The 27,008-nt window shown below is 47.9% G+C and overlaps 1 protein-coding gene across 5 annotated transcripts in view; it reads left to right on the top strand.

The window, feature by feature from the left end:
- The first annotated feature begins 1,879 nt into the window (after positions 1-1,879).
- LOC121575530 (E3 ubiquitin ligase RNF157) overlaps positions 1,880-27,008 on the top strand; it is a 63,612-nt gene continuing 38,483 nt past the window's right edge. For all 5 annotated transcript variants that reach the window (XM_041888701.1, XM_041888694.1, XM_041888718.1 and 2 more), the window contains exon 1: positions 1,880-2,337. In XM_041888701.1, coding sequence (XP_041744635.1) covers positions 2,250-2,337 — 88 coding nt within the window. In that variant the 5' untranslated portion in view covers positions 1,880-2,249. The remainder of the gene's footprint in view (positions 2,338-27,008) is intronic.

The raw sequence follows: 27,008 nt of genomic DNA on the forward strand, positions 1-27,008 counted from the left end.
CGTTTAGGACCTTGAGCGTGGCTGAGGTGCACCCATGACCAGCTCGGAAACCAGATTGCATAGCGGAGAAGGTACGTTGGGATTCGAAATGGTCGGTGATCTGTTTGTTGACTTGGCTTTCAAAAACTTTCGAAAGGCAGGGCAGGATGGATATAGGTCTGTAACAGTTTGGATCTAGAGTGTCACCCCCTTTGAAGAGGGGGATGACCACGGGAGCTTTCCAATCTCTGGGGATCTCAGACGTTACGAAAGAGAGGTTGAACAGGCTAGTAATAGAGGTTGCGACAATTTCGGCGGCTAATTTTAGAAAGAAAGGGTCCAGATTGTCTAGCCCAGATGATTTGTAGGGGTCCAGATTTTGCAGCTCTGTCAGAACATCAGCTGTCTGAATTTGTGTGAAGGAGAAGTGGGGGGGACATGGGCAAGTTGCAGCGGAGGGTGCAGAGCTGGTGGCCGGGGTAGTGGTAGCCAGGTGGAAAGCATGGCCAGCCGTAGCAAAATGCTTGTTGAAATTCTCGATTATTGTAGATTTATCGGTGGTGATAGTGTTTCCTAGCCTCAGTGCAGTGGACAGCTGGGAGGAGGTGCTCTTATTCTCCATGGACTTTACAGTGTCCCAAAACTTTTTGGAGTTAGTGCTACAGGATGCACATTTCTGTTTGAAAAAGCTAGCCTTTGCTTTCCTAACTGCTTGTGTATATTGGTTCCTAACTTCCCTGAAAAGTTGCATATCGCGGGGGCTATTCGATGCTAATGCAGTACGCCACAGGATGTTTTTGTGCTGGTCAAGGGCAGTCAAGTCTGAGGAGAACCAGGGGCTATATCTGTTAGTTCTGTATTTTTTTAATGAAGCAGTAGCGTTGGTCAAGCTGATATGCAAATGTCCTTACCTGAAAAAAACAAACACAACATTTACTTTAAAGAAAACAACCTTTTTAACATAATTTTAAAATGTTTTTAATTGTGAGTTTGCACTTTTCGGGCATTTATATTGTGTAAGCCTACCTCTTTAAGTAAATATCTGCAGCCCTTAACAGATACTCCTTCAGACTCCTCTCCTGCTCCTCACTAAATACTTAGTTGTAGGCTCTGTAGGCTGGCATTCGGGCGTTAGGGCTATCCTTCACCCTCCTACAGTGCCTTTGCTGCACCCCTGACTGACTGGCCTCCTACCAGCACATCTGGGAAGCTCTTTCATAGGTCTCTGGATGAAACCTCTGTCTGTTGTTTTGACCCTATTTCTGGGCATGTCCTGTCAATATTCTGTCAATAAACAAGTGAAAACACATTCTAAGTTATTGCGGGGCAAAAGTAACGTTCTGTTACTTCCGCCCCACCCCTCTCTCCTGTAACATCTCCCTGCTAGCATCCAAGACTAGCTAGCAAGATACTTCAAACCTATGCTGTCATGTAGTCACTAGATGGGTTAAGAAAATAACATGTGTTTGGAACCTTAAAAAAATAAACACAACTCTACAACAAAAAAACACTTCCGGGTCATTCTTTGTACTTAACCTCGCTTAAAACAACTTTTGTTGATGACTCCTTCAAACATTGTCGCAGCGTGCTGATATCTTGCAGGGAGGTCGTCTTCTGCATTAGGCAGGTTCATGCGTCATTACGTCAAATCTTACTTCCGTCCCACGTTACTTTCGTCCCGGCTCTTCCCTACAGTAGCTGTACTGTAAAATAAATTAGCTTAAAAACTGCAGAAATGTCTCTACGCACCATGGATTATTATTTTTTGAATTGCAGGAAATATACTCTAAAACTTCAATTATTTATCTCAGCTGTCAAGAGGGGGTCACTAAAATGTTTTGTCTGCGAGGTGAGGGCCCCTAGGGCCCCCCAAAGGCAAGGGCCGGCCCTGACAGTGCTACATGGTGAGAGACCTCGTTTTCATCCACGAAACGCGCTGCATTGGAGCCAAGAATGCGTCGCGAAGTGAATGGATAAATTGCTTTGCTATTAAAGGGATGCATGCTGTTGCTTTTCTGCCGGAAAACAAACCATCGATCGGTCTTGGCGACAGCACCAACCCCACTGGGTTTTGGATAAAGCAGACAAGAACAACAACTAATCCCCGAACGAGCACAACTAGACTATAGCAGCAGGGAACCAAGGACATAAACCGAGAATAAAAAATGGAAATGGCAGCACGAACTGGATTAAATGAGTAGAGGGGTTTTATAGAATAGCGAATGTTTTCTTGGTATGTTCGTTAATTTGAGCTTTTATTTTCTGTGGAAATGGGAGCTTTGACCAGCAGACAGAACGCAGGAGTGGAAGAGGTCGATATACCGTCCACCTCGGTGTACAGCTATCCACCGAAATCTGGTAGGTGACTGTTCCCCATTGACGACAGCCTAATAGGAGAGAACCCATTCAACCCACAGCCTATTCCAGGACAGCCTATATCTGCCATCTCGGTTTGGGGAAAAAAGACATAGGTCTATATTATTAGGATATTATGAGGCCTATTTATTAATATTAGGCTAATTATAGGCCTATGACTTATTCGTATGATCTATTATTTAAATATAAAGAGGAGTCACAATCATTAAATCAAAGGACAAGGTGTCAGATATGGAATATGCCCTGCATCCTGTCCGCACCCATAGGCCTCAGTGCTAGGGTGGCTAACTGTGGATAGAAAACATAAAAATGTAGAGCATTCATGAAAAAAATGCTCTACCAGACAGTGGGTGCCAATAATATAATCGTCATGTTTGAAACACACATGGAAAAGCACTAGGCCTATGTGATTGTGGTCGAGGCAGTATCAGCCTGACCACTAGCCTCCCATTGAGCAAAATGACGCTGAAAAGCATTATACCACATACATCCAATAAAAATAGGAAAAAGGAGCAAACTGAAGATTGCAGTATGCAGGAGTGTAGTGCTCCCGGAGCGCACCAAAGCGTCGCTCAGTTACTTCTCACAATGGTTTCATAGCATACATTTTAACAGCACAAAGTAAATGGACAGTACTGGGGCGCTCAAATGTGTGCTCAATGAAAACTTCTGGGTCTGCTCTAGTCTCTCGCCCAATGAGTCACTCGCGCCAGACGGCTTACTTCCGTACATTAAACTAGATCTGCTCTATCAGGTACAGATGACGCTAAAGCAAAAACCGAATTGTAATTAACTTGTAAATAAATAATCATAACAGTCATGGGAGCCTGGGACCTGATAAACCAGACATCTCCATCCAACAAGAGTTGAAGGACACTAGCTAGAACCTTCTCAATGCTGATCTGGTAGGACAAAAAAGCATGACTGGCTGGCCAATTTGATTGTTTCCCCAATGCCATGGTGTTCATCAGGTTCTACTGTAGGTGACAGGGGACATGTTGTGTGGATTAAAACAGCATAAAACCGGGTGTATCACAAAGCTGCATTAGCTAGCTGCATTAGTTTTGAGAAACATTGAGAAGTAGTTAGGTACATTTTTGGGGTCAAATTAACTAGTTATCTACCGTTGATAAGCAGCTAGCTCCCATGCCAATTTCAAGTCTATCTAAACTAATATCTTTCTAACTGGGAAATATGAAGTTATTTCAGAATGAAAGTTAACTGGCTAGCGCATCATGCTTTGTGACATTATGTTAGCTATTCACAGTTAGATAATGTGTTTTCACTTATTGCATCTGCATGCGTTCATGAGCTGGCTGCTCATTCTAAATAGTATTGTCACGATCGTCTAAGGAAGCGGACCAAGGCGCAGCGTGTTGAGCGAACATGTTGACTTTATTATATTAAAGCAACCACGAAACAACAAAACAAAATGACGATAGTGAAGTCCAACAGTGACAATGACTGAACATGGAACAAAAACCCACAAACACAAGGTGAAGACACACAGTTTAAATATGGCTCCCAATCAGAGATAACGAGCCGACAGCTGACACTCGTTACCTCCGATTGGGAGTCATATGACTAACAAGAACAACCAAAACCAAGCACACCCAAATACCCAACATAACCAAACCAAACCCAACAAAACGAATACACCCTGGCTCAAATACAAAGTCCCGGAGCCAGAGTGTGACATAACCCCCCCCTTAAGGTGCGAACTCCGGGCGCACCAGCATAAAGTCTAGGGGAGGGTCTGGGAGGGCGTCTGTCCACGGTGGCGGCTCTGGCACAGGTCGTGGTCCCCACCCCCACCATAGTCACTACCCGCTACGTAGCCTCCTCCCAATGACCACCCTCCAATTTAACCCCACTGGATTAAGGGGCAGCACCGGACTAAGAGGCAGCACCGGACTAAGGGGCAGCACCGGACTAAGGGGCAGCACCGGACTGAATGGCGGATCCTGGCTGGCTGGCTCTGGCGGATCCTGGCTGGCTGGCGGATCCTGGCTGGACGGCTCTGGCGGATCCTGGCTGGACGGCTCATGGCTGGCTGACGGATCTGGCTGCTCATGGCTGGCTGACGGATCTGGCTGCTCATGGCTGGCTGACGGATCTGGCTGCTCATGGCTGGCTGACGGATCTGGCTGCTCATGGCTGGCTGACGGATCTGGCTGCTCATGGCTGGCTGACGGATCTGGCTGCTCATGGCTGGCTGACGGATCTGGCTGCTCATGGCTGGCGGAAGGCTCTGGCTGATCCTGTCTGGCGGAAGGCTCTGGCTGATCCTGTCTGGCGGAAGGCTCTGGCTGATCCTGTCTGGCGGAAGGCTCTGGCTGATCCTGTCTGGCGGAAGGCTCTGGCTGATCCCGTCTGGCGGAAGGCTCTGGCTGCTCCTGTCTGGCGGAAGGCTTCGGCTGCTCCTGTCTGGCGGAAGGCTCTAGCGGCTCCTGTCTGGCGGAAGGCTCTAGCGGCTCCGGTCTAGCGGACGGCTCTGAAGGCTCATGGCAGACGGGCGGCTTTGCAGGCTCAGTACAGACGGGCATTTCATGCAGCGCTTGGCAGACGGACAGTTCAGACGGCGTTGGGCAGACGGGTAGTTCAGGCGCCGTTGGGCAGACGGGCAGTTCAGGCGCCGTTGGGCAGACGGGCAGTTCAGGCGCCGTTGGGCAGACGGCAGACTCTGGCCGGCCGAGACGCACTATAGGCCTGGTGCGTGGTGCCGGAACTGGAGGTACCGGGCTGAGGACACGCATCTCAGGGCTAGTGCGGGGAGAAGGAACAGGGCATGCTGGACCCTGGGGACGCACATAAGGCCTAGTGCGTGGTGCAGGAACAGGCCGGGCTGGGCTGGCGACGCACCCCGTAGGCTTGGTGCGTGGAGCAGGAACAGGCCGGGCTGGGCTGGCGACGCACCCCGTAGGCTTGGTGCGTGGAGCAGGAACAGGCCGGGCTGGGCTGGTGACGCACACCGTAGGCTTCGTACGTGGAGCAGGGACCGGCTGGGATGGGCTGGAGACGCGCACCGTCCATTTGGTGCGAGGGGCCGTAACTGGCCGGACCGTACTGGGGACCCACACCACTGGCTCTACTCCGGGAACTGGAACGGGCCGGACCGGACTGGTAACACACCCCAGTACCTCTCGCCGTGCCTCTAAACCTCCTTTCCCTACTTTGACCAGTAGCCCCCGTAACCTGGTGGCCTTTTGAATTCGCCCCTTCTCTGCCTCCGTCAGCCCCGTCGTCCATGCCCTGTGCCCCCCCCTAAAAAATTCTTGGGGTTGCCTCTCGTCCCTCCGACGCTGCTCCCACGTCCAGGCTGCCGATTCCTGGACACGCTGCTTGGTCCTTTGATGGTGGGTTTTTCTGTCACGATCGTCTAAGGAAGCGGACCAAGGCGCAGCGTGTTGAGCGAACATGTTGACTTTATTATATTAAAGCAACCACGAAACAACAAAACAAAATGACGATAGTGAAGTCCAACAGTGACAATGACTGAACATGGAACAAAAACCCACAAACACAAGGTGAAGACACACAGTTTAAATATGGCTCCCAATCAGAGATAACGAGCCGACAGCTGACACTCGTTACCTCCGATTGGGAGTCATATGACTAACAAGAACAACCAAAACCAAGCACACCCAAATACCCAACATAACCAAACCAAACCCAACAAAACGAATACACCCTGGCTCAAATACAAAGTCCCGGAGCCAGAGTGTGACAAGTATACTCTAATCTGTTGAAAACAGTGGCAGCATCTGCAGCAGTGGTCATTCGGTTTTTGACATCCAAAAGTAAAATAGGTTTATTTATGCTGCTGTTCAAATGCACAGATTGCTTTATATATCTTCTCAAATAAACTATTGGTAGTTTGAAAACTTGGCATCTGTCACGGATTCTGCCGAGGCTGCCCCTCCTCCTTGCTCCGCCTGCATTAGTCATCACCGGAATACTAGCTGCTGCCGATCTATGTTCTATGTTTCTATGTTGCACCTGTTGTCTATTGTTACACACCTGTTGCCCATGATTGTGATCACTCCTTCCCTATATAACCCAGTGGCTCCCAATGTGTTTTGTGCGTGGTTGTTTGTTGTTTCGTGTGTCGTTGGTGAGCGGGTTAGTTCCTCCCTGTGTGGAGGTATTCTGTATTGTATTCTTTACTTATTTCAGTAAAGTACGTTTCTTAGAGTTCTGTGTCCTGCGCCTGACTTCGATCCACCGCATTACACTGACACTCGTGACAGAACCACGCACCATTTATGGAGTCAGCAGGTACAGCCAGTCAGTCCGAATCGATGGAGGAACGATTTCAACGACAGGAGAGTATCATCCAGGCTCTCGGCACCGCCATGGAGAGGGTGATGAATACTATGGACCGTTGGGAGAGAGGTGGCCTTCCTACACCTCCTCCAACCACTCTACCACCCATACCACAGTCCACCCCTTCGCCACCTGGGCCCAGTGGGATTCGGCTCTCGCTCCCGAGGGCATATGACGGCACACCAGCCGGGTGTCAGTGTTTCCTTCTCCAGCCGAGAGGAACTGATTGTATTTAAATTTTAAAGACATAATTTTTTTATGTTTCTCCATAGATGGATGTCTAGCATTCTCCCTATCCAGTAAGTGAATTTGTCCCTCCAGTTCTAACAATTTTCTTCTGTTTTGCCTACTCCTGGCAGTCTGAAAATAATTTTTAAAAATAGTGATTTACAGTGAGGGAAAAAAGTATTTGATCCCCTGCTGATTTTGTACGTTTGCCCACTGACAAAGACATGATCAGTCTATAATTTTAATGGTAGGTTTATTTGAACAGTGAGAGACAGAATAACAAAAAAAAAATCCAGAAAAACGCATGTCAAAAATGTTATAAATTGATTTGCATTTTAATGAGGGAAATAAGTATTTGACCCCTCTGCAAAACAGGATTTAGTACTTGGTGGCAAAACCCTTGTTGGCAATCACAGAGGTCAGACGTTTCTTGTAGTTGGCCACCAGGTTTGCACACATCTCAGGAGGGAGTTTTGTCCCACTCCTCTTTGCAGATCTTCTCCAAGTCATTAAGGTTTCGAGGCTGACGTTTGGCAACTCGAACCTTCAGCTTCCTCCACAGATTTTCTATGGGATTAAGGTCTGGAGACTGGCTAGGCCACTCCAGGACCTTAATGTGCTTCTTCTTGAGCCGCCACTCCTTTGAACGCCTTGGCCGTGTGTTTTGGGTCATTGTCATGCTGGAATACCCATCCAAGACCCTTTTTCAATGCCCTGGCTGAGGGAAGGAGGTTCTCACCCAAGATTTGACGGTACATGGCCCCGTCCATCGTCCCTTTGATGCGGTGAAGTTGTCCTGTCCCCTTAGCAGAAAAACACCCCCAAAGCATAATATTTCCACCTCCATGTTTGACGGTGGGGATGGTGTTCTTGGGGTCATAGGCAGCATTCCTCCTCCTCCAAACACGGCGAGTTGAGTTGATGCCAAAGAGCTCGATTTTGGTCTCATCAGACCACAACACTTTCACCCAGTTCTCCTCTGAATCATTCAGATGTTCATTGGCAAACTTCAGACGGGCCTGTATATGTTCTTTCTTGAGCAGGGGGACCTTGCGGGCGCTGCAGGATTTCAGTCCTTCACGGCGTAGTGTGTTACCAATTGTTTTCTTGGTGACTATGGTCCCAGCTGCCTTAAGATCATTGACAAGATCCTCCCGTGTAGTTCTGGGCTGATTCCTCACCGTTCTCATGATCATTGCAACTCCACGAGGTGAGATCTTGCATGGAGCCCCAGGCTGAGAGAGATTGACAGTTATTTTGTGTTTCTTCCATTTGTGAATAATCGCACCAACTGTTGTCACCTTCTCACCAAGCTGCTTGGCGATGGTCTTGTAGCCCATTCCAGCCTTGTGTAGGTCTACAATCTTGTCCCTGACATCCTTGGAGAGCTCTTTGGTCTTGGCCATGGTGGAGAGTTTGGAATCTGATTGATTGATTGCTTCTGTGGACAGGTGTCTTTTATACAGGTAACAAACTGAGATTAGGAGCACTCCCTTTAAGAGTGTGCTCCTAATCTGAGCTCGATACCTGTATAAAAGACACCTGGGAGCCAGAAATCTTTCTGATTGAGAGGGGGTCAAATACTTATTTCCCTCATTAAAATGCAAATCAATTTATAACATTTATGACATGCGTTTTACTGGATTTTTTTGTTGTTATTCTGTCTCTCACTGTTCAAATAAACCTACCATAAAAATTATAGACTGATAATTTCTTTGTCAGTGGGCAAACATACAAAATTAGCAGGGGATCAAATACTTTTTTCCCTCACTGTATATATACATATGTGCACACATACACATCCACACACACATGCATACACACACACACACACACACACACACACATGGGGAAAAAAGTATTTAGTCAGCCACCAATTGTGCAAGTTCTCCCACTTAAAAAGATGAGAGAGGCCTGTAATTTTCATCATAGGTACACGTCAACTATGACAGACAAAATGAGAAAAACTAATCCAGAAAATCACATTGTAGGATTTATTTGCAAATTATGGTGGAAAATAAGTATTTGGTCAATAACAAAAGTTTCTCAATACTTTGTTATATACCCTTTGTTGGCAATGACACAGGTCAAACGTTTTCTGTAAGTCTTCACAAGGTTTTCACACACTGTTGCTGGTATTTTGGCCCATTCCTCCATGCAGATCTCCTCTAGAGCAGTGATGTTTTGGGGCTGTCGCTGGGCAACACGGACTTTCAACTCCCTCCACATATTTTCTATGGGGTTGAGATCTGGAGACTGGCTAGGCCACTCCAGGACCTTGAAATGCTTCTTACGAAGCCACTCCTTCGTTGCCTGGGCGGTGTGTTTGGGATCATTGTCATGCTGAAAGTCCCAGCCACGTTTCATCTTCAATGCCCTTGCTGATGGAAGGAGGTTTTCACTCAAAATCTCACGATACATGGCCCCATTCTTTCCTTTACACGGATCAGTCGTCCTGGTCCCTTTGCAGAAAAACAGCCCCAAAGCATGATGTTTCCACCCCCATGCTTCACAGTAGGTATGGTGTTCTTTGGATGCAACTCAGCATTCTTTGTCCTCCAAACACGACGAGTTGAGTTTTTGCCAAAAAGTTATATTTTGGTTTCATCTGACCATATGACATTCTCCCAATCTGTCACGGTTTCGGCCGAGACTGCTCCTCCTCCTGGTTCGGGCAGGCTTCGGCGATCGCCGTCCCCGGAGTACTAGCTGCCACCGCTCTATGTTTCGTCATTCGATTGCTTTTGTCTGTCTGTATCCTGTGTCCATTTGTGTGTTGATTGCGTGTCTTATAAGTTCCTTGTTTTGTTCTAGTATTATTGTGTGTTGTTATTTACTGCCACAGTGTCGGAGCTACGTCTTTGCTCCCTGTTTGTTTTGTGTTTTAGTGTTTACGCGTGTGCGTAATTCTCCCTCGCCTCTTTGTTTATTTTGAGGTCGGAGGTTTTCCTATTATACTTTGGACTATTAAATACTGTTGGACTTAACCTCAGTGTCCTGCGCCTGACTCCTTCACCACATCCACATCGGTTTAGTGACAGAACAACACACCACCATGGAGTCAGCAGGAACAGCGGCGGCACCCGAATCCCTGGAGGACCGGATCAACTACCAGGACACCATGATCCGGCAACTCGGGGCCGCCATGGACGAGGTGTCCAACACTCTGCGCCGATTGGTGAATCGAGAGGTGCCCACGCACTCTTACAACATCCCATCACCAACGGCCAGTCCTCCTCTCTCAGCACCGGAACCCAGTGGCATTCGGCTCTCGCTCCCAAGGGCATATGACGGTTCTGCAGCCGGGTGTCAGGGATTCCTCCTGCAGGTGGAACTTTACCTTGCCACCATACACCCGGCGCCCTCGGGATACGAAGCGTCTCCGCCCTCATCTCCTGTCTATCCGGCAAGGCATTGGAGTGGGCCAACGCCGAATGGAGGGGAATAGACGCCCGCAACCATCACCTACGCGGGAGTTCTCCCCGCCGCTTCAGGGCTGTCTTCGATCATCCACCTGAGGGGAAAGCGGCGGGAGAGCGTCTATTCCACCTCCGACAGGGGGAAGAGGAGCGCACAGGAGTTCGCACTGGAGTTCCGGACACTAGCGGCGGATGCGGGGTGGAATGAGAGGGCCCTCATCGACCACTACCGGTGTAGCCTACGAGAGGACGTTCGGTCGTGAGCTGGCCTGCAGGGACACCAACCTGTAGTTCGACCAGTTGGTGGACATTTCCATCCGTCTAGACACCCTGCTGGCTACCCGCGGGACGTCCCGAGTGGGGGTCGTCCATTCCACCCTCCAGCACCTCCGAGCCGATTCCCATGGAGCTCGGGGTGCTGGCGCTAGAGAGAGGAGGAGAGGGAACCCGAGGGGGGCCATCCCCTGCACCACCTGTGGTCGTGGAGGACACACCGCGGCCAGGTGCTGGGGAGGGTCTCCTGGGAGAGGTGACAACAGGCCACGCACTGGGGAGTCATTTCAGGTGAGTAGGCGCCCCACTTACCCAGAGCTTTCTGTTGGTCACATGAGTATTCCTGTGAGATTTCCACAGGTGGCACCTCATTCCCAGCATAAGGCGCTAGTAGATTCAGGCGCAGCTGGGAACTTTATTGTTCGGGCATTTTGTGGTAGGTTAGGAATTCCCCTTCGGCCGGTAGAAGCTCCATTTCCTGTCCATGCATTAGACAGCCGGCCGTTGGGGTCGGGTCTGATCAGGGATGTCACAGCACCACTGACGATGACGACGCAGGGGGGTCATGAGGAGATCATTCAGTTTTATCTGATTGACTCTCCCTGCGTACCCCGTGGTGTTGGGCCTTCCTGGTTAAGCACCCATGATCCTACCATAGCGTGGCAACAGAGGGCTCTTATGGAGTGGTCTGCCCAGTGTGTAGGGAGATGTCTAGGTGTTTCCGTAGGGGCGACCTCGGTAGAGAGTCCGAACCAAGTGCCCGCACTGCGCATTCCCCCTGAGTATGAGGATTTAGCACTCGTGTTTAGCAAATCGAGGGCAACACAGCTACCTCCTCATAGACAAGGGGACTGTGCGATAAATCTCCAGACAGGAGCAGCTCTTCCCCGGAGTCGTGTGTATCCCCTGTCTCAAGAGGAAACAGCGGCTATGGAGACTTACATAGCCGTGTCCTTGGCACAGGGATACATACGGTCCTCCACTTCCCCGGTCTCCTCGAGTTTCTTCTTTGTGAAGAAGAAGGGACGGGGGGATTGCGCCCGTGTATTGATTACCGTAGTCTCAATCAGATCACAGTTAAATACAGTTACCCACTTCCACTGATTGCGACGATGACGGAGTCATTACGCGGAGCGCGGTTCTTCACAAAGTTGGATCTCAGGAGCGCGTACAATCTGGTGCGCATTAGGGAGGGGGGATGAATGGAAAACAGCATTTAGCACCACCTCGGGTCATTACGGTATCTCGTCATGCCATACGGGTTAATGAATGCTCCTTCAGTCTTCCAATCCTTTGTTGACGAGATTTTCCGGGACATGCATGGGCAGGGGTGTAGTAGTTTACATCGACGACATCCTAGTGTATTCTTCTACACGAGCTGAGCATGTAGCCCAGGTGCGCCGAGTGTTGAGAAGACTGTTGGAGCATGACTTGTATGTCAAGGCAGAGAAATGCCTGTTCTTCCAGGAGTCCGTCTCCTTTTTGGGTTATCGGTTGTCCGCGTCTGGAGTGGAGATTGAGGTAGACCGGGTATCGGCCGTGCGTAATTGGCAAACTCCAACCACTGTAAAAGAGGTGCAGCAGTTCTTGGGTTTTGCTAATTACTACCGGAGGTTTATTCGGGGTTTTGGACAGGTTGCAGCTCCCATTACGTCCCTGCTAAAGGGGGTCCGGTTCGTTTGCAGTGGTCGGCTGAGGCGGACAGGGCATTTGTCAAACTAAAGAACCTGTTCACCTCGGCTCCTGTGCTGGCGCATCCGGATCCCTCTTTACCATTCCAAGTAGAGGTAGACGCGTCCGAGACCGGTATTGGGGCAGTTCTGTCACAACGGTCCGGCATGCCACCTAAACTCCGCCCCTGTGCGTTCTACTCCAAGAAGCTCAGCTCGGCGGAGCGTAACTATGATGTTGGGGACAGGGAGCTGTTAGCCGTAGTCCAGGCCCTAAAGGTGTGGAGGCATTGGCTTGAGGGGGCTCAACACCCTTTCCTCATTCTGACTGATCACCGTAACCTGGAGTACATCCGGGCAGCTAGGAGATTGAACCCTCGTCAGGCTAGGTGGAACATGTTCCTAACCCGGTTCGTTTTAAGATCACATACATCCCTGGGTCCCAGAATGGTAAGGCAGACGCCCTGTCCCGGCGGTATGACACAGAGGAGAGGTCCAACGAGCCTACTTCCATATTGCCGGAGTCTTGTTTGGTGGCTCCGGTGATATGGGAGGTCGATGCGAAATCGAGCGGGCACTGCGTACCGACCCTACTCCCCCGAGTGTCCTGTGGGGCGGACGACGTTCCGCTCGAGATTCGTGATCGATTGATTTATTGGGCTCATACATCACCCTCCTCTGGACATCCAGGTATTGGCCGGACTGCACTGTCTTAGCATGAAATACTGGTGGCCAACGTTAGCTAGGGATGTGAGGGTTTATGTCTCCTCCTGCTCGGGTGTGTGCACAGTGTAAGGCGCCTAGACATTTGCCCAGGGGTAAGCTACATCCCCTGCCCGTTCCACAACGACCATGGTCCCACCTATCGGTGGATTTCGTAACCGATCTTCCCCCTCCCAGGGGAATACCACCATTTTGGTCGTTGTGGATCGGTTTTCCAAGGCCTGTCGTCTCCTTCCCATGCCGGGTCTCCCTACTGCCCTACAAACCGCTGAGGCCCTATTTACCCATGTTTTCCGGCACTATGGGGTCCCCGAGGATATAGTGTCTGACCGAGGTCCCCAGTTCACCTCCAGAGTTTGGGGGCGTTCATGGAACGGTTGGGGGTCTCGGTAAGCCTTACCTCGGGTACCACCCAGAGAGCAATGGGCAGGTGGAACGTGTCAACCAGGATGTGGGTAGGTTTTGAGGTCCTATTGCCGGGACCGGCCGGAGGAGTGGTCTAGGTTCATCCCCTGGGCAGAGATGGCCCAGAACTCTCTCCGCCACTCCTCCACCAATTTAACACCTTTCCAGTGTGTTTTAGGTTATCAGCCAGTCCTGGCACCATGGCACGAGAGCCAGATCGAGGCCCCTGCGGTGGACGAGTGGATTCGGCGCTCGGAGGAGACGTGGGACGCTGCCCATGTCCATCTGCAGCGTGCCATCCGTCAACAAAAGGCGAGCGCCGACCGCCACCGCAGTGAGGGACCGGTGTACGCACCGGGAGATCGAGTCTGGCTCTCGACTCGAAACCTGCCCCTCCACCTGCCCTGCCGGAAGCTGGGTCGGCGGTTTGTGGGGCCCTTCAAAGTCCTGAGAAGATTGAACGAGGTGTGTTACAGGTTACAACTGCCTATAGAGTATAAAAATATTAACCCCTCGTTCCATGTGTCTCTTCTCAGGCCGGTGGTAGCTGGCCCACTCCAAGAAGATGAGATAGGAGAGACCCCTCCGCCCCCTTTGGACATCGAGGGGGCCCCGGCGTACAGGGTCCGGACCATCTTGGACTCGAGGCGCCGGATGAGTGGTCTCCAGTATCTCGTGGAGTGGGAGGGGTACGGTCCGGAGGAGCGGTGCTGGGTGCCCAGGAGGGACATACTCGATCCATCCCTCCTGACTGAGTTTCACCATGGGCATCCCACGCGCCCGGGTCCGCGTCCTCCTGGCCGTCCCCGAGGCTGGGGTCGGCGCACGGCTGGAGCCGCGCGTCAAGGGGGGGGGTACTGTCACGGTTTCGGCCGAGACTGCTCCTCCTCCTGGTTCGGGCAGGCTTCGGCGATCGCCGTCCCCGGAGTACTAGCTGCCACCGCTCTATGTTTCGTCATTCGATTGCTTTTGTCTGTCTGTATCCTGTGTCCATTTGTGTGTTGATTGCGTGTCTTATAAGTTCCTTGTTTTGTTCTAGTATTATTGTGTGTTGTTATTTACTGCCACAGTGTCGGAGCTACGTCTTTGCTCCCTGTTTGTTTTGTGTTTTAGTGTTTACGCGTGTGCGTAATTCTCCCTCGCCTCTTTGTTTATTTTGAGGTCGGAGGTTTTCCTATTATACTTTGGACTATTAAATACTGTTGGACTTAACCTCAGTGTCCTGCGCCTGACTCCTTCACCACATCCACATCGGTTTAGTGACACAATCCTCTTCTGGATCATCCAAATGCACTCTAGCAAACTTCAGACGGGCCTGGACATGTACTGGCTTAAGCAGGGGGACACGTCTGGCACTGCAGGATTTGAGTCCCTGGCGGCGTAGTGTGTTACTGATGGTAGGCTTTGTTACTTTGGTCCCAGCTCTCTGCAGGTCATTCACTAGGTCCCCCTGTGTGGTTCTGGGAATTTTGCTCACCGTTCTTGTGATCATTCTGACCCCACGGGGTGAGATCTTGCGTGGAGCCCCAGATCGAGGGAGATTATCAGTGGTCTTGTATGTCTTCCATTTCCTAATAATTGTTCCCACAGTTGATTTCTTCAAACCAAGCTGCTTACCTATTGCAGATTCAGTCTTCCCAGCCTGGTGCAGGTCTACAATTTTGTTTCTGGTGTCCTTTGACAGCTCTTTGGTCTTTGCCATAGTGGAGTTTGGAGTGTGACTGTTTGAGGTTGTGGACAGGTGTCTTTTATACTGATAACAAGTTGAAACAGGTGCCATTAATACAGGTAACGAGTGGAGGACAGAGGAGCCTCTTAAAGAAGAAGTTACAGGTCTGTGAGAGCCAGAAATCTTGCTTGTTTGTAGGTGACCAAATACTTATTTTCCACCATAATTTGCAAATAAATTCATTAAAGATCCTACAATGTGTTTTTTTGGATTTTTTTCTCTCAATTTGTCTGTCATAGTTGACGTGTACCTATGATGAAAATTACAGGCCTCTCTCATCTTTTTAAGTGGGAGAACTTGCACAATTGGTGGCTGACTAAATACTTTTTTCCCCCACTGTATATATACGCACACACCCATATACACACACGTGCACATACACACACACACACACCTACATACACATGTATACATACACATACAAAAAAATATAAAATAAATATTCTTAAATATATACCGATACGTACACACGCATACACATACATACATCCATACACACATCTACATACACAAACATTCATACCCCAGAATAATAATCTATACTAATTTAAAATATACACATACATAATACTAAAATGCTAAGAGAAAATAATAATAAAGTACAAATCATAATTATTTGTACGCACACCTACACAGACACAAGCACTACGGAGGGCTGGTGGGAATCAAATAGTGAGAGCGGGCCAGGCTATGACAAAGGCAGAACAGCACAAAGCATCAACTTGCTATCCAGGTGTCTGCGTCTGCGGCGAAGAGATTAAACCCTCGCCAGGCAAGGTGGTCAATGTTTCTCACCCGTTTTTGTTTCACCCTTTCGTACAGGCCAGGTTCCCAGAATGCTAAGGCAGATGCTCTGTCCCTACTGTATGACACGGAGGAGAGTTCCGTGGAGCCCACTCCCATACTTCCGGCATCGTGTCTGGTGGCACCGGTGGTGTGGGAGGTGGACGCGGACATTGAGCGGGCGTTGCGTAACGAACCCACTCCTCCCCAGTGTCCAGAGGGTCGTGTGTACGTCCCGCTGGAGGTCCGCAATCGTTTGATCTATTGGGCTCACACGTCACCCTCCTCTGGTCATCCTGGTATCGGTCGGACAGTGCATTAGTCTTAGTTAGTCTTAGTGGGAAGTACTGGTGGCCCACCTTAGCTAAGGACGTGAGGGTTTATGTTTCCTCCTGCTCGGTGTGCGCCCAGTGTAAGGCTCCTAGACACCTGCCCAGAGGGAAATTGCAACCCCTACCCGTTCCACAACGACGTGGTCCCACCTATCAGTGGATTTCGTGACGGACCTTCCCCCCTCACAAGGGAATACCACGATCCTGGTCGTTGTGGATCGGTTTTCTAAGTCCTGCTGCCTCATTCCTCTGCCCGGTCTCCCTACGGCCCTACAGACTGCTGAGGCCCTATTTACACACGTCTTCCGGCACTATGGGATACCTGAGGATATAGTGTCTGATCGGGGTTCTCAGTTCACCTCGAGGGTTTGGAGGGCGTTCATGGAATGTCTGGGAGTCTCGGTCAGCCTGACCTCAGGGTTTCACCCCGAAAGTAACGGGCAGGTGGAGAGAGTCAACCAGGAGGTGGGTAGGTTTCTGAGGTCGTAATGCCAGGACCGGCCGGGGGAGTGTTCGGTTTTCCTCCCCTGGGCAGAGATGGCCCAAAACTCACTCCGCCACTCCTCCACTAACCTTACTCCATTCCAGTGTGTATTAGGTTATCAGCCGGTTCTGGCACCTTGGCATCAGAGCCAGATCGAGGCACCTGCGGTGGATGAATGGTTTCGGCGCTCGCTGGAGACCTGGAACGCTGCCCATGTGCGCCTGCAGCGGGCCATCGGGCGGCAGAAGGCGAGCGCCGACCGCCACCGCAGTGAGGCTCCGGTGTATGCACCGGGGGACCGGGTCTGGCTCTCGACCCGAAACCTGCCTCTTCGCCTGCCCTGCCGGAAGCTGGGTCGGTGGTTTGTGGGGCCATTCAAAGTCCTGAGGAGATTGAACGAGGTATGTTATAGGTTACAGCTTCCTCCTGAGTATCGTATTAACCCCTCGTTCCATGTGTCTCTCCTCAGGCCGGTGGTAGCTGGTCCACTCCAGGAGTCTAAGATACGGGAGGTTCCTCCACCCCCACTGGACATCGAGGGGGCACCGGCGTACTTGGTCCGTTCCATCTTACAGTGAGGGAAAAAAGTATTTGATCCCCTGCTGATTTTGTACGTTTGCCCACTGACAAAGACATGATCAGTCTATAATTTTAATGGTAGGTTTATTTGAACAGTGAGAGACAGAATAACAACAAAAAAATCCAGAAAAACGCATGTCAAAAATGTTATAGATTGATTTGCATTTTAATGAGGGAAATAAGTATTTGACCACTCTGCAAAACATGACTTAGTACTTGGTGGCAAAACCCTTGCTGGCAATCACAGAGGTCAGACATTTCTTTTAGTTGGCCACCAGGTTTGCACACATCTCAGGAGGGATTTTGTTCCACTCCTCTTTGCAGATCTTCTCCAAGTCATTAAGGTTTCGAGGCTGATGTTTGGCAACTCAAACCTTCAGCTCCCTCCACAGATTTTTTATGGGATTAAGGTCTGGAGACTGGCAAGGCCACTCCAGGACCTTAATGTGCTTCTTCTTGAGCCGCCACTTTGTTGCCTTGGCCGTGTGTTTTGGGTCATTGTCATGCTGGAATACCCACCCACAACCCATTTTCAATGCCCTGGCTGAGGGAAGGAGGTTCTCACCCAAGATTTGACGGTACATGGCCCCGTCCATCATCCCTTTGATGCGGTGAAGTTGTCATGTCCCCTTAGCAGAAAAACACCCCCAAAGCATAATGTTTCCAACTCCATGTTTGACGGTGGGGATGGTGTTCTTGGGGTCATAGGCAGCATTCCTCCTCCAAACACGTTGAGTTGATGCCAAAGAGCTCCATTTTGGTCTCATCTGACCACAACACTTTCACCCAGTTCTCCTCTGAATCATTCAGATGTTCATTGGCAAACTTCAGACGGCCCTGTATATGTGCTTTCTTGAGCAATCCGGGCGCTGCAGGATTTTCAGTCCTTCACGGCGTAGTGTAGTTCTGGGCTGATTCCTCACCGTTCTCATGATCATTGCAACTCCACGAGGTGAGATCTTGCATGGAGCCCCAGGCTGAGGGAGATTGACAGTTATTTTGTGTTTCTTCCATTTGCGAATAATAGCACCAACTGTTATCACCTTCTCACCAAGCTGCTTGCCGATGGTCTTGTAGGTCTACAATCTTGTCCCTAACATCCTTGGAGAGCTCTTTGGTCTTGGCCATGGTGGAGAGTTTGGAATCTGATTGATTGCTTCTGTGGACAGGTGTCTTTTATACAGGTAACTAGCTGAATTAGGAGCACTCCATTTAAGAGTGTGCTCCTAATCTCAGCTCGTTACCCGTATAAAAGACACCTGGGAGCCAGGAATCTTTCTGATTGAGAGGGGGTCAAATACTTTCCCTCATTAAAATGCAAATCAATTTATAACATTTTTGACATGCATTTTTTTGACATTACAATTATAGACTGATAATTTCTTTGTCAGTGGGCAAACGTACAAAATCAGCAGGGGATCAAATACTTTTTTCCCTCACTGTAGATTCGAGACGTCGGGTGGGAGGCCTGCAGTATCTCGTGGAGTGGGAGGGGTACGGTCCGGAGGAGCGGTGCTGGGTCCTTAGGAGGGACATCCTCGATCCCTCCATGTTGAGGGATTTCCACCGTAGTCATCCAACTCGCCCCACGCCGCGTCCTCCTGGCCGTCCCCGAGGCCGGTGTCGACGCACGGCTGGAGCCGCGCGTCGGGGGCGGGAGGGGGGGGTACTGTCACGGATTCTGCCGAGGCTGCCCCTCCTCCTTGCTCCGGCAGGCTTCGACGTTAGTCGTCACCGGAATACTAGCTGCTGCCGATCTATGTTCTATGTTGCACCTGTTGTCTATTGTCACACACCTGTTGCCCATTATTGTGATCACTCCTTCCCTATATAACCCAGTGGCTCCCAATGTGTTTTGTGCGTGGTTGTTTGTTGTTTCGTGTGTCGTTGGTGAGCGGGTTAGTTCCTCCCTGTGTGGAGGTATTCTGTGTTGTATTCTTTACTTATTTCAGTAAAGTACGTCTCTTAGAGTTCTGTGTCCTGTGCCTGACTTCGATCCACCGCATTACACTGACTACTCGCGACAGCATCATATTTCTGTCCTGCTGCTTTGTTGACATCTCCATCCACCACCACCCCCCATACCCCGGGTATTCAGCCATTCAGCGGCCGCTACTGGTTAGGCCTACACTGTAGGCTGAGATAATTCAAGAAGATCTAAATGCATATTCCCATGAAACTGAGATCAAATTATTGGTATGCTGATGCAGTTTGGACATTTCACCGTTTTTAGAATATGAATAATTATTTTTCACTATTGACAGATGTCCTTTTGAAATTAGCTATGCCTAATTTAGTGTTTGAGGGAATAAAATAATAATAATTATTGAGACAATATGTGTGGGCGTAGGCAGACATTGCATTTGGAGGATGCATTATATGCATATTCTAAAATGATATTCAATAGGCTACATCTGTCGGTACCAGGGGTTGGAACCGGTTCAGTGAACAGAACAGATAACCAGATGTTTTTTTTTTTGAGGAACAGAATCAGAACCAGGAACGAAAGACATCTATACTGTTCCGGAACAGAACCGTTAATTTAAAAGCATGGGAACGTTTAAATCCCAATTTCCCAAGCTCACTCCCAAGTCCCCATACTCTGTAGTAGTTGCCACGCCAGATTACCTCGTGATCCCAGACAGCAGTGCACCTTTAGGGAGATATGGAGTGAATTCAATAAACTATGGAAAAGTTGGATATAAATGTTTATTTTCACACATTTCATGACCCGTACCAACTAGTAATTCATTCCGGATTATAGATTTTGACTTCGGTGACGGGAAAAGTTTATCGGAAATAGGTAAACCAGAGGGCTGGTAGATACCCACATGAAAAAATATTACAGTTTACTATAGAATACTACAGTACTTACTTTAGAATTCTATAGTAAACTGTAGTATACTGTAGAATATTATAGTAAATACTACAGTATTATCCACAAAACACTGTAGTAAATAACACAGCAAAAACACTACAGTCTGCAAAAACACTACATTTTTTAACTATAGTAAATACTACAGTATTTAATTTGCATATACCCTGCCCATTCCCCTCCCCCATATCCCAATTTGTCCCACCCATAAGTGAGAAACCTACATGCCAATTATAAACCATATATTGTGTTTCCTACAGGTTACAGAAAGAGCAGAAGCTCTGAACTATTCATTCAGAAACCCAGTCATACATACATACATACATACATACATACATACATACATACATACATACATACATACATACATACATACATACATACATACATACATACATACATACATACATACATACCGGTTATGGAAAATTTGCTCCTAAATAGGTTTTCTCAAAGAGAAAGCCTCCACTTCTATCTCATAGATAATAGAACAAAAATGCTACAGTAAATACTAGTGATGGGGAAATTAAGCTTCCTGAAGCATCGAGGCTTTCCAGCCAATTGTTGAAGTTGGCGCCGGAGGGGATGGCTGCCGTTTTATGGACTCTTAACCAACCGTGCTATTTTGTGTGTTTTTTTGAATTTTTCTCAAAGCTCATCACTAAGCTAAGGACCCTGGGACTAAACACCTCCCTCTGCAACTGGATCCTGGACTTCCTGACTGGCCGCCCCCAGGTGGTAAGGGTAGGTAACAACACATCCGCCACGCTGATCCTCAACACGGGGGCCCCTCAGGGGTGCGTGCTCAGTCACCTCCTGTACTCCCTGTTCACTCATTACTGCATGGCCAGGCACGACTCCAACACCATCATTAAGTTTGCAGATGACACAACAGTGGTAGGCCTGATCACCGATAATGACGAGACAGCCTCTAGGGAGGAGGTCCTGGCACCGTGTGGTGCCAGGACAACAACCTCTCCCTCAACGTGATCAAGACAAAGGAGATGATTGTGGACTACAGGAAAAAGAAGAGGACCGAGCACACCCCCATTCTCATCGACGGGGCTGTAGTGGAGCAGGTTGAGAGCTTCAAGTTCCTTGGTGTCCACATCACCAACAAACTAACATGGTCCAAGCACACCAAGACAGTCGTGAAGAGGGCACAACAAAACCTATTCCCCCTAAGGAGACTGAAAATATTTGGCATGGGTCCTCAGATCTTCAAAAGGTTCTACAGCTGCACCATCGAGAGCATCCTGACTGCCTAGTATGGCAACTGCTCGGCCTCCGACCGCAAGGCACTTCAGAGGGTAGTGCGTACAGCCCAGTACATCACTGGGGCCAAGCTTCCTGCCATCCAGGACCTCTATACCAGGCGGTGTCAGAGGAAGGCCCTAAAAATTGTCAGACTCCAGCCACCCTAGTCATAGACTGTTCTCTCTGCTACAGCACGGCAAGCGGTACCGGAGCGCCAAGTCTAGGTCCCAGAGGCTTCTAAACAGCTTCTACCAAGCCATAAGACTCCTGAACATCTAATCAAATGGCTACCCAGACTATTTGCATTGCCCCCCCTACTTTTACGCTGCTGCTACTCTCTGTTTATTATCTACGCATAGGCACTTTAATAATTCTACATACATATTACCTCAACTAACCGGTGCCCCCGCACATTGACTTGGTACCGGTACCCCCTGTATATAGCCTCAATATTGTTATTTTTACTGCTGCTCTTTAATTATTTGTTACTTTTATTTTGTATTATATTGTATTTTTTAAGAAAATTTTTGTCATTTAGCCGACGCTCTTATCCAGAGCGACTTACAGTTAGCGAGTGCATAAATTTTCATACCCCGTGGGAATCGAACCTACAACCCTGGCGTTGCAAGCGTCATGCTCTACCAACAGAGCTACACAGGACTTTTTGTATTCTTTCTTAAAAGTTCATTGTTGGTTTAGGGCTTGTAAGTAAGCATTTCACTGTAAGGTCTACACCTGTTGTATTCGGCGCATGTGACAAATAAAATTCGATTTGATTTGAATTGAATTGTGTCTTAAATAGGTTCATTAGTCCAGACTTTGATCAGCACAGTGTACACTAGTGGCACCTGTTGGTCAAAATAATTTAGAGCAGACAAATTATTATAGATGACGTCCCACACTCTGTAGCGTGTGCGCAGCGTAGCCTTTAATGTTTTCTACCGAAACCAATACCAAACCAATCAGGTGGTTGTTCGACGAAGCAAAGCTTCGGACATCATTGATCACGTACTTCTGATAAAGTGATACAGACATCGGCACACTGCTTTGAAGTACACTGCTTAGCGATTTCGACCCATGCCTCGGAAATCCAGTATCAAATGTAAATACTACAGTAATGTCCGCAAAAATACTACAGTAAATACTACAGTATATTAAAGTCTGCAAAAACTCTACAGTAAATACTACAATATAGTACAGTCTGCAAAAACATTACAGTAAATACTACAGTATACTACAATACGCAAAAACACTATAGAATATTTTACTATAGAATATACTGCAATTTTCTTTTACTACAGTATTTTTGCTGTAGTTAACTGTAAATAATACAGTATACTACAGTAAATATTACGGACTTTAGTCCACAAAAACACTATAGTGAATACTATAGTATTTATACCATAGTATACCATACTATTTTGTTTATGTGGGTATGTTTTCGGGGGTACGGGATGTAGCCTTCAGCGACGGGAGCCCAATGAGTACAGGTCTCCCGGAGCGAAGAGGCTATGATCAGCAGCAGTAACCAACTACACTACAGCACTACACCAGTTACCCAGAGATTACCATCATGACTATGGTAATAGAGATATCAGTAATAAGTGTGGAAACAGGAATACATTGACTTAGTTTTAGATGTGCCCAATGTTAATATCCTCAACACCTACGGAATCTATATCATGTGCCCACATTCATATTTCAAATTGCCTCGGATTTAAAATCAGTTTTTTATTATGGCTCTGTAAATCGAACCCTATGCTAGGTTGAAGATGCAACCTAGCCCGTATACCCTGTTCTTATAGGCCCTAGATTATAATATCAGTGGGAGCGGAGCGGATGTGTGTGGGGAGGAGGGTTGATATCAAAGGACATAGAGACACAGGGCCTGCTCAGACTTGGGGCAAAGGCAAGGCCGCTGGGGCTTTTCAGGCTGCATTACATAACAATGGCTAACTGTGAACATGGGTTTACACCTTTATGGTTAACACCTTATCACAAAGCAAAACTGTTTTGATTATGCAGAGGTTGTTGATTCTGCTCTTCACAAGTCTGCACTGTCAGCCCTAGCTATGGAAACACAATTTCCCTAGTATAACATCATGGTGTATACACTAGTGCAGGGGTGTCAAACTCATTTTAGCTCAGGGGCCACATGGAGGAAAATCTATTCCCAAGTGGGCCGGACCGGTAAAATCATGGTATATATAACTTAAAAACAACAACTTCAGATTGTTTTCTTTGTTTTAATACTATCAACATAAAACATAAAGCTGGAGCCTGAGGACAGTGTGTCCAAAATAGTACAAGCACAACATCACTATTAATCATAAAACACCTGAAGTTTATTTGAAAAGAACACACAAACACACAATGCCTCAGTGATTCACATAACTGTTTCACAGATCACAGAACTATATCCGGGTGTCATTTCTCAGGCAGAAATGTAGATACAAATAATGAAATCCTGTTCCCCAAACAAGTGCAAGAACCACAGAGTCAAGAATAGGTTAAATATACAAATAAAATAAAATCAATTAAAAACAATAGCACATCAACATAAAAACATATAAACATAAAGCTGGAGCCTGAGGACAGTGTGTCCAAAAGCACAACATCACTATTAATCATAAATTACCTCAAGATATTTGAAATTCTGAGGACAAACAACACACAAACACACAATGCCTCAGTGATTCACAGAAGTATATCACAGATCACAGAACTATATCAGGGTGTCTCATGCAGCACTTTAAGTGGGGTTGCATAGTTTATTTGACTCCTGATACCTGGCATCTTTTAGCTTTCACCAGCGCATCAATATCAGGCGTCACATCCTGAGTGGCAGCCAACTTCAGGATGTGATTCAAGTGCTTGTGCGTGAGCCTTGAGCGCAGCTTTGTTTTATTCATGACGTTATCCATCTTTAATGACTTGCAACACAAAGCCTCCTGGTGCAAAATACAGTGAAAAGTCCAAAAATCACGTCCTCCATTTGCAGATTGCACTTTCTCTCTGAACTTTGTCACAACGCCTGCTTTTTTCCCGATAATTGAGGGCGCACCATCTGTAGCCAGGCTGACAGCGCGGGACCAGTCCACTCCGACCCTGTCCAGCGCGCCGACGAGTGCAGTGAAAATATCAGCTGCTGTCGTTGTATCTGTCATCGGCACCAACTCCACGAACTCCTCTGTGACGGTCAATGTGTCATCAACTCCGCGGATGAAAATGGCCAGTTGTGCAACATCTGTAATGTCCGTGCTTTCATCAATTGCAACCGAAAACGCAATAAATGACTTTACTTTTTGCTTCAACTGGCTGTCCAAATCCACTGAAAGATCGGAAATCCTGTCTGCAACTGTGTTTCTTGTCAAGCTGATATTTGCAAAAGCCTGGTGCTTTTCAGGGCACACAATCTCTGCTGCCTTCATCATGCATGTTTTTACAAATTCACCCTCACTAAATGGTTTTGAAGCCACTGCGATTTCATTAGCAATGAGGTAGCTAGCTTTCACTGCAGCGTCACTGATGTCTCGGCTGTGAGTAAACACAGACTGCTGTTTCTTCAGACCCACCAACAGTTCATTCACCTTCTCTCTTCTCCGCTGTCCTTGAAAGTTGTCATATTTGTCGGCATGAAGACTCACATAGTGGCGACTGAAGGTTATATTCTTTCAGCACTGCAACATGCTGTGAACACACCAAACATACAGCTTTCCCATTCAATTCCGTGAATAAATAGAAGGATGACAATTTTTCTTGGAACACTCTGCACTCTGCGTCCACTTTTCTCTTTTTTGACAGAGACATATTGGGGCAATGAGGGTGCCAAAGCACATAATGTTAAAAGTAGAAGCCGTAATAAATATCGCGGGCAAAACAAAGTAGCTCATCCGGACTGGCTGCACTTGCTTGACCTATTTGCTCTGCCCCGGTATAAACAGTTTGCTTGCTTAACACAATTGCTATTGCGCCATCCAGTGGACACAATTGGAACAGCAGTTTCTTTTATTGAAAAATTGCAGCTCATTTTTATACTTTACAAAATCATCTCGCGGGCCGGATTAAACCCGTTTGCGGGCCTGATCCGGCCCGCGGGCCGGACGTTTGACACCCCTGCACTAGTGTAATACTGGTGTTACAGTCAAAAAGCAGCATAGTGCACTAGGGAATAGGGTGCCATTCCAGACTCAATCTCTGTGTCTGGCTATCCTCATAGGGCAGGAATAGAGGGCAAGGATAGAGAACCCTGCTACAACCCATAACTCCCAAATTCTCTGCAGTCAGTTTGGATTCACATACGCATGCTTTCACCTATCCAGTCATGACAGATCAGATCAGCTGAGCTAAAGCGTAGGAATTAGCCTGGGGAGCTAACATAAGTCTTCAGGTCTAAGGCAAGGTTACTCATCACCAAACCACTTCCATCACTGTTAAGCATGAAACACACAGAGAATCTCACTGCTGATAGATTGCCGATAGGTACTTATCACATTTGGAGGTGGTTCCTTCTCTTGCTAGAACAAAAGCGGTAGGCCTACCTGCTGTGTACCGACCCAGTAGCGACTAACCTATCGATTCTACTTGTAGAATCGCAATGCTCGTCACTGGCCAACAACTTGACTTTGAGCGAATCAGAGAGCACGAGCCAATCGGGGAACCAACAAATAAAAAGGAAAAAAGAGGGCATTTTATCCGTACATCCACGGATGAGCCAGTCACACTTCATATGCAATGTAGGCTATGGGATGTAGCTAGCTAAGTGCACAGACGCAATGCACACAACACTAAATACTTCCTCCAAGCTACCACTGTAGCTAGTATTGACATTATAATTCAATCACAATGGATTAGCTAGTTTCCGTGAAACAGCTGCCTGTGTTAGCTGCCAAGTTAGAGCAGTGTCCTTAGCTAGCTAGATAGCCATGTTGTGCTAGCTAGCGAATATGCTAACGTTAGCTAGCTAGCTAAACATTTGGCTATGGGCTGGCACTGGCAGTATGGGATTATGGAGAGTGAATTAAATTGTTTCTTCGTCATCTTCCTAGGTAGTTATCTAGCTGTGGCCATCTGGCTAGTATCAACAAGGGCTTTCTACAAAATAGCAACATTAGCGCAGATAGCTTTGAATTAGACCATAAACAATACGCATGGATATGCATTACCTAACAATGCTACTGCCACCTTCTGGTTTGGAGTATATTAACCAGGCTGAGTGGCTGACGACTTCCAAGGTCTTTGCTGTGTGAACACAAAAGAGACTGACTGCCGACACTGTTCAGTGGTGCTAAGTACTGTCAACAGGGAAACGTTTGACAATCCTACCGGTGTGTCTGAGCTTTTACACTGAGTAGCTATGGCCTGGGATCTCTACCTGGATCTCTCAGCCTTAGTTTCTTCTCTCTAAGAACTGGTGTCACCTAATTACCTGACTCACAGGGCTCACCTGTCACTTCAGGTGTAAATAAGGCCAACTAGGCAACCTGTACATACTATTTACACTCCATATCCATCATTACTGTATGTGTGTGTGTGTGTGTGTGTATTTGTGTGTGTGTGCATGTTTGCGT

This window comes from Coregonus clupeaformis, chromosome 1 (assembly GCF_020615455.1).
Source record: "Coregonus clupeaformis isolate EN_2021a chromosome 1, ASM2061545v1, whole genome shotgun sequence".
Classification (NCBI taxonomy): Eukaryota; Metazoa; Chordata; class Actinopteri; order Salmoniformes; family Salmonidae; genus Coregonus; species Coregonus clupeaformis.